Source organism: Lontra canadensis, unplaced genomic scaffold (genome assembly GCF_010015895.1).
Source record: "Lontra canadensis isolate GAN:19392208 unplaced genomic scaffold, GSC_riverotter_1.0 scaffold63, whole genome shotgun sequence".
Taxonomy (NCBI): domain Eukaryota; kingdom Metazoa; phylum Chordata; class Mammalia; order Carnivora; family Mustelidae; genus Lontra; species Lontra canadensis.
In genome coordinates this window covers 12609129-12617738 of record NW_022631057.1, presented here as the reverse complement: position 1 = coordinate 12617738, position 8610 = coordinate 12609129, and the positions used below count along the sequence as shown (strand labels likewise).

The window sequence follows — 8610 nt, the reverse complement described above, 5'->3', positions numbered from 1 at the left end:
AAATTTCTTGATTTTTGAATTATTAAACGCAGTTGTGACCAAGGAAAGTGATCCTGTTGCTTCACACACATATATAAGAAGGCTTTAAAGGAGTAATTTCCTGGATTGTGGGAAAAGCAGGCCAGCACTACGTTCTTGGCAAAGTTTACCCACATTTTATGGGTCTTGTTTGTGAAAGCATTGACTCACTCCAAGTTCTGTAAATGATTTTTTTCATTTTTTATTAATTATTTTTATTAACATATAATGTATTATTTGGCCCAGAGGTACTGGTCTGTGAATCATAAACGATTTTTAAAAGAGCTTCTATTATTTTATCTTTTGAGGGTTTATGAAATCCAGAGGATATCAGCAGTTACTGCTTTGCACATTCCAAGAACTTGAACGTCTTCCAGCAGAGAACATGCCTGGGTTAATGAAACAAATGAAAAGCAGTCACAGCATTAACATTCAGTGGGAATGCAGGGAGAATCAGATTCCAACTCTGACACTGCTGGGGTTTGGGGTTGAATTTTCTCTTCTACCTTGCAAAATTTCTGAGGGGCGGAGCATCTGGTACTCCCTTTAATTCCCGAGTTGTGTTTCAATTTCCTTTTGAGCAAGTGCTTTCCTGCACTAATCACATTTCGTAGAGGAAGAGAACTTGACATCGTGTGAGCACTGTCAGCTATTAAATGTACCCCTAAAAGACCTCAGAATGAGATTTCTAGGGGAGATCATTTGGCTCATATTGTGGGCGGTTTGTGTTGCACAAGGTAAGAGTAAAAAAAGGCTTTTTTCTATATTATAAGACATTTGCTAACATGCTTTTCACAGTGGTAACAGGAATTTTGTCTAGAAAATGTGATTTAATTACTGTTCTATAGATTTGTGTGTGACTAGCTTTTGACATTAAGTTTAAAAAAATGTAAGTAGTTTATTTAAATAATGTTATTATTTATCATGGTTTTATTTAATGTACACACTCAAAAAAGGGGTTTTTTAAAGATTTTATTCATTCATTTGAGAGAGAGAGAGAAATAGAGGACAAGCAGGGGGAGAGGCAGAGGAAGAGGGAGAAGCAGACTCTGCTGAACTAGAACCTCCCCCCGACCCTCACCCTCACTCTCTGGGGCTCCATTCCAGGACCTGGAGATCATGACCTAAGCCAAAGTCAGACGCTTAACCATCTGAACCTCCTAGGTGCCCTCAAAAAATGTTTTAATAAACATTTTGAAAACTGTAATATATCATAATAATTTCCCTTCAAATCATCATAACTTATTTTGTTTAAATTTTTCACCAAAATGTCTTGTATGAAAGTGTTAAGAAGCATATGAACATATGTAGAACCAGAACAGAAATTAGAAGTCTTGTAGACAAGCAAGCATTACTTGCTTGTCATTAGAATGAAAATATCACGTAAGTTTGAAAAACTTGAACATGCAGTGTTTGTAACATCTAAGTTATTCTAACGGGTTTTTTCCTATAGTGTTTTTGAGATATATTCTAGAAGACCAGTCTTTAGAGTAGTGAATATGAATGTAGAAGTTTTCTTTCTGGTATCAGTAAGAAAATTACTAGATTTATATTAAGTTTAATTGTAACACTGCTTCTCAATAGATTAAGAAGTTTCTTTGGAAGAAATTTTGTCTCTAATTCATGATAGGCAACTAAATTATGTGATAATATTTGATTGGCATTTTTAAACCAAATCAGCTACCTATCATTCATAAATTTCCAAAACTTTTCACTGGGTCAACAAATTTTGATTAAATGCTTTATTCATGTCAGCCTCTAAGCATTGAGAAATGTTAGCAAATAACATAAAATCTCTCTCCTTGAGCATCTTTCAATCTAGAAAATCAAAGTAAAGATATCTCTTTAATTATATCCTTCAGTCATTTTTGTAAGGTTTATTTAAATGTGTTTAATTTTTTTCTAGGATAGAGATTTTTTTTTTCAGTTTTTCATTCTAATATGCTACTGCTTGATTTTTAGCTTGGAAATCTTATATCCAAACCTAGATATTCCATTATTCCCTGCACACATAAATATTGCGATTAGTAAAATATTATTGTATTGGCAAAGAGTTTCAGAACCCTGTTAATGTTACCAATTGTAGCAAACATCTTTCTTTTTTTTTTTCCAAGATTTTATGTATGTATTTGACAAACAGAGAGAAAGAGCACAAGCAGGGGGGGTGGCTGGGGGAGAGGGAGAAGCAGGCTCCAGGGTAAACAGGGAGCTCAGTGTGGGACTGGATCCCAGGACTCGGATCATGACTTGAGCAGAAGGCAAATGCATAACCAGACACCCCACAAACATCTTTTTCTTTACATAAGTGTTTTTTGTCTTTCCTTTAACAGGAATAATTTCAGTGTCTCAATATTTACATACTGTTTCCTGAGGCTTTATGCAGATACCATTTGTCATGTACAGAAGCTTTGTTTTATTTCTAGTTGATGTTCAAAATTCAAGAATAGAGGGCAAGTTTAATTAAACTTTTTAAGTGATTACAAAATGGAATTGGAAATATTAAAATTGGGTGCTACAAAGTATGTAATAAAAATTAAATCATGGTGATTTAAATTCCTTATGTAATTGATTCCAGCTGATTCATTTCATCTGTATTTTATATTTTATCAAAATGTGTTTAAATGTGATACTGGTTTCTGCTGTTTGAAGACAGGTTTGAATATTTTCACAATCTGCTTTACTCAACCAGGCTTGACATTTTAGCATTTCATAAATGGCCTCTGCTCTGTTTAAAGTGAACATTCTTCAAAAAATATTAGTCACCATTAAAGAGGAATAACAGCTGATAGGAAGAATTTATTGGCCCAATTTCTCAGAGACCAACTAGTACTTCTTTAATACAATAGGCTCTCTGCATTCCCATTCCATTTGTATAGAAATATGAGTTGCTTCCTTATATAACATTGTGTTTGCAGGAGTCCCCACAGGCTGCTGAGAATCTGGTCAGATTTACAGGACAAAGTTGAGAATAACGTTCCCTTAAACATACTCTTTGAAATTAGCCACAGCCCAGAAATTCCTGACTTAAATTTATTTATTTGACAAACAGAGAAAGCCTAGAAATTCCTGTGAATAAATTAAAACCCACTGAAACATGTCCAAGTACACACTGGCTATTTTGTGTGGAGATATGTGTGTTATGTAATTCTGGATGTTTAAAGGTCAAAAAAGTTCTTTCAGGGCTTAAAATATATTATAGGTCAAAGGTAGAGAGATTCTCTTCTATTAGAAAGAGAAGGAAAAAATTATGTATTGTTTCAAGTACAAGAGGGTTTCAAATTTGAGTTAACCCTGAAAAGGAAAAAATAATTGACATTATAAATCATAAGAATTAATTCTAAAATATCTTCTTTTATGAGGTTATATGTGAATGTAATACACAGTTAACTAATCCAGAAAACTTAAGGTAGAGGTTTTTAATCCAAAATTCTGTTTCAATTCCAATATCATAAATAAGATTTCTCCTTCTTTCTTCACCAAAACCCCCCATTTTCAGAGATAGTTGTGTGGTGTGATTTAAAGTTGTGCATTGACCGAACTGCCTTTAGTATCCTCTCTTCTTCAAAAATTTGATATCACCAGATTCAAAAAACCTGAAGCTTATGTGGAATGACAAATACTCTGAACAAATACTTTAGAAGAGTGAAAGCTAGTGTTACTCACTGCAGTTCACTGTGAATTATCAAAGTTGACAACTTCTCTGGAGCATTTTAGTGAGGAAAGGTAGAAAGGGATGATGAGGGTTAAGAACTGGACTAAGCAAGTCTGGCACATGGGGTATTCCTGAGGAGGGGAGATCTGAGGAGAAGAGCCCCATGAGAAGGGTCAGAGCAGATGCCCCAGATTGTCGTGAGAGGGGAAATTCAGCCGGAGCAAACCTTGTTTATTTTAAGCGTAGGCATGTCCGGAGAACGCGCACGCTACTCTTCTGCCTCCGCATAGAACTGAATTATTGAGTATCGCTGAAATCATTCTTAGCCAGAAGTAAATTCCCAAATGACACACGAATTAGTAAAAGTCTTCATTTTTGGCTTTTGATTGCTAGGGCTTGAGCCAAAGTCTAAATCGATTCACATTTCTTTGCTCAATGCCTGATTGTAGGACAGCCTTTGCACCTTTCCTTCTCCCCAGCAATGCCTCCCCCTCCTTACCCCACACACCATCCTCCACCTGCCCAGGCCTGTGAGATTCTTGCCAACTGATCTCTCCTGTGCTCACTTTACCCATTTAACAATTTAATTGGTTTCAGATACCGTGCATAGAAAGGTCATGAAGTAATTGGGCTGGAAAAAGTGTTAACATATCAGCTTAAAATTATAAGAAAACGTTATAAAAATGGCTCAGAGAAATTGTAATAGAACAGAAAAAAAATCAGAAAAATAACAGAAGGAAAGGGGTAAAAAGATTTGTTAGAACACTTCTATTTGCTTTGACATTTTAACTCAGTGCACAAGTTTCTCAAACCTTATTGACCAAAAATGTAATAGACAGAAAAGTGGTTACTGAAATGTTCACTTCATAGCTCCCAAAAGCTTTTATTTTTTGAACTAACCTAAAATCATTCCTGATTTCAGAATTATAAATTAAAATTTAGGATATGTGGACAAGACATACAATGGAATTACAGATATCAGAGTTTCTTGAATTCATGCAGTAGAGCTTTAAGATCACTAAACATTTGTTCCCAAGTCTTATCTATTACATTTTCTACCATCCACTATGCTCTTTCCTGAGGTTGTCTACAATCTGCAGATGTAGTGGAAAGGCTCCATGAGAATTCTCTAGTCTTCCACTCATTTTTTTATTTCATTTCTTTGTTCATCCAATGATCATTTTTTGAGTGACTGTTAAGTGCCAGGCCCCATGACCAGCATTTTCCAAAAGACCATTTTTAGTAGGGAAAACAAAAGGAATGGTTGTAGTATTTTATTAACATACTGTATTTTATCATATAAGGTATTGTGATGGAGATAAGCAAAAAAAAAAAAAAAGAGAGAGAGAGAGAGACTATAGGATCATTTAGAGGAGGCAAGAAACCCAAATAGGAATGAGAGGATGGAGTGGGGTAGGGTTGAGGAGTTGATTTGTAACAGCCCAAATGGAGAGAGGGAAATAGGTCAGGGCCACGATGGCGTCTTAGATAGGCTTTGCAGGTTGAATAGGAGTTAATCAGATAAGTGTGATAGGAAGGAGGACATTTAAGACTGAAGAAACATCGATTGGTGTACAAAAGACTAACAGTAGATCTGCAAAAATGGAGGATTGAGATCAGCTCCCACATTTCTAAATCTTCCATCAATGACATTTCCACAAGTGCTGGGTATAGTGTGTGTTGTTTTTCTTCTTTTTCTTTTTCAATACTTATCCTTCAAGATTGTCATGAATATTATTCAGATGCCAATCATTTCTGCTACAGAGTTTTTTGAATTATGTCACCCTCTGACCCAACTCCACTGTACAGCAACCAGTCGGTATAGACTATTTTAAGAAGCTACCATTTTGACTTGAACAATAATTGGCATTGTTTTAGTGCTCCAAACACTACACATTCCAAGAAACTTGATTTCAGTGATGTATTCAAGTTGTATCCTGAGAGTAGCTTGTTTCAACCATCATTATTACATACTTGTTTTCTGCCTGATTTCTTTTAGCTCTTATCTGTTCTCCCATTTGCTTTTCATAACCCTGGAATTATCTTCATGGTATTTACACTGTTAAAATTTGAAGAAGAAATTGCATAATCATACTTCTAAATTTTAAACATATCACTTTATTTCCTCAAATGCTTTAATAATGCAAAATAATTTCTGTTTTCTCTAGTTATTTTTTAAAACTTCATTTGTGGGAACCTGAGTGGCTCAGTTGGTTAAGCAACCACCTCCTGATTTCAGCTCAGGTCACGATCTCAGGGTCGTGGGATCAAACCCTGAACAGTGCTCTGCAGTCAGTACAGAGGGTCTGAGATGCTCTCTTCCCTCTGCCCTTTCCTGACAACCCCCCACCCCAGCTCACATGTGCACACATGTGTGTTCCCTCTCTCTCTCTCTCTCTCTCAAAATAAATAAATAAATAAAATCTTTTTAAAAATTAAAATAAAAAATAAAAACTTCATTGCAATCGACGTTTTCTTTATACAAGTATATATATTTGCCAAATACCTTTAATTATTTTCATGTTACTTGTAAAATACTCTGAATATGTTTTATTTTGAAAAGCTAATCATATATATATATATGCAAATATAACTAATATGCATATAAACCAATAAGAAGTTGGGAAAGAAATTTAACATAAAATATCTACTTTTGCTATTTCCATTTTGTCCATTTGATTTATATTTTCTAAATTGATTTTTGGTTTTGTTCTATAATATATTCCAATATTTACTGAATTTAAAATTAGGCTAGCTGAAATATAGTATCTCCTGTTCTTTTTTTCCCAAAATTATTTTAGAAAAACAGAATAATTGTATGAAGAGAACAACTTTAGTCTACCAAAACAACTTTAGTCTACACATTTTTTTTTTTTAAGATTTTATTTATTTGTCAGAGAGAGAGAGCAAGAGTGAGCACAGGCAGATAGAATGGCAGGCAAAGGCAGAGGGAGAAGCAGGCTCCCTGCTGTGCAAGGAGCCCAATGTGGGACTCGATCCCAGGACGCTGGGATCATGACCTGAGCCGAAGGCAGCCGCTTAACCAACTGAGCCACCCAGGCGTCCCTAGTCTACACATTTGATAAAGATTTTTTTAAATATATAATTTTATTTTGATTTATTTCACTTGATTAAGAATACTTATCAAATAACAGCTTATAGATACACTGATTTAAAAACAAGTAATTAGCTCTCGTTATATGTTAATAATATCCCTTTAAAATTTGAAATTGGAAATATTAAATAAATGATAATTATTAAATTATCAAGGATAATTGTTTTTAACTTTAAGCAATTTTTTATAACTATGTTCCTCAAATAAAAGCAAAGTGAATCCTATTCCTATCCAATAACCAAAACCATTCACACTCTTATTTATGGACAGAATAATTTTAAATTACAAAATCAGACCAAAAGAATAAAAAGTTCATCCAGGTAGTGTTTTATAATTTTTTTTAATTTAACTGGCATTTAAGTGACTACATAAACACATAAGTTGAAATATTTGTTGTTTAAACCTAAGACATTAGAAAACTTAGTTCACTCATTAACTTAGAACTATTCAGAAAAAAAAAAATAGAATCATCAGCTAAGTCTTCCTTAAAATGTTTGTATGCCTTTGAAATATGTTTATGTTACTTATTTAATAAGCCTCCTGCCCTTTTCTTCAAAAACTGCCAATTTAGTTCAAGCAAACGTGGTTAGTGTACATTCAGGCCAACAGTTTGACTACACGGGCTAAAATTACTCTTTTTGTCTCCTTAAAAAAAATTTTTGAGACCACGGTTTAACTGAACTTGAATGCTTTTTTGTCAATTCAAACAAAAGTCATGTTGTAAGATTCGCCTAATTCTTCTTTTTTAAGAGTTTATTTATTTATTTGACAGAGACCGAGAGATCACAAGCAGGCAGAGAGGCAGGCAGAGAGAGAGGGGGATGCAGGCTCCCCACTGAGCAGAGAGCCCATTGCGGGGCTGGATCCCAGGACGCTGGGATCATGACCTGAGCCCAAGGCAGAGGCTTAACCCATTTAGCCACCCAGGCACCCCCTTGCCTAATTCTTGTTAGAACACAAGATAGTGAATCATTTAAATACTTTGTTATGACATGAGCTGATAATGCTCAGCATATTGAAGATTAGGACCAAAGTAGACAGGAGGTGAATTTGAGGTTAGAGGATCTGAGTATTATTGAGAATTGATCCTTCTGTAAAACAGGATGGAGATGGTTGTTCTTCTCAGGGAGCTTACATTTTGATGGCAGGATAGTTGAAATCCTTGTAAACAAAAATAATTATGAATCGTGAACTATGTTGGGAAGGAAGTAAAGTAGGGGCTGAGGGAAAACAACAGAGATGGGGTAGTGGGGTAAGAGCCTTTAGCTGGGCTGGTCACTTTGAGGAAATAATATTTAAGCAGAACCTGAAAAATGAGACAAAGGCAAGCACCAAAAGTCTCCAGTGCACGTGTTGCAGGAGAGAAAACAACCAAAAGACCAACAGGAAAATAATACATTTGAGATGCTGGACAAAATATGAACAAACCAGGGAGGCTTTGGCGCAATGAGTACATGGTAGAGGAGACAAGATGATACCAGAGAGAATGGCAAGAGCCAGACGGGGGTTCCAAGGGCAGAGTAAGGAGTTTGGAATGTCTTACACATTAAAGGGAAAGTCAGCAAAGAATTTTTAACACAGGAGCGGCGTGACCAATTTTGTAATAACTCCTGTGTAGCCCTGTGGAGAATGGGAGGACGGAGGCTTGGAGACTGGTTAGCAGGCCGTTTCACAGTCAAGGTGGCAAATGATAATAATCAGAACTAAGATTCTGGAGATGGCAGTAGAAGGATGGACAAATGGAGTAGGGGATGGTGATACCGTTTTCTTACAGTCAAGAGCTGCCATTTAAAATTCATGGAAACTCTTAAGAATTACTTGAAGT

The 8610-nt window shown here is 35.4% G+C and overlaps 1 protein-coding gene across 1 annotated transcript in view; it reads left to right on the top strand.

Annotated features, from left to right (window-relative positions):
* The first annotated feature begins 491 nt into the window (after window positions 1-491).
* Window positions 492-8610, top strand: part of CFH (complement factor H) — a 71840-nt gene continuing 63721 nt past the window's right edge. The window contains exon 1 of the mRNA XM_032878497.1: window positions 492-755. Within this exon, the coding sequence (XP_032734388.1) occupies window positions 698-755 (58 nt within the window). The 5' untranslated portion in view covers window positions 492-697. The remainder of the gene's footprint in view (window positions 756-8610) is intronic.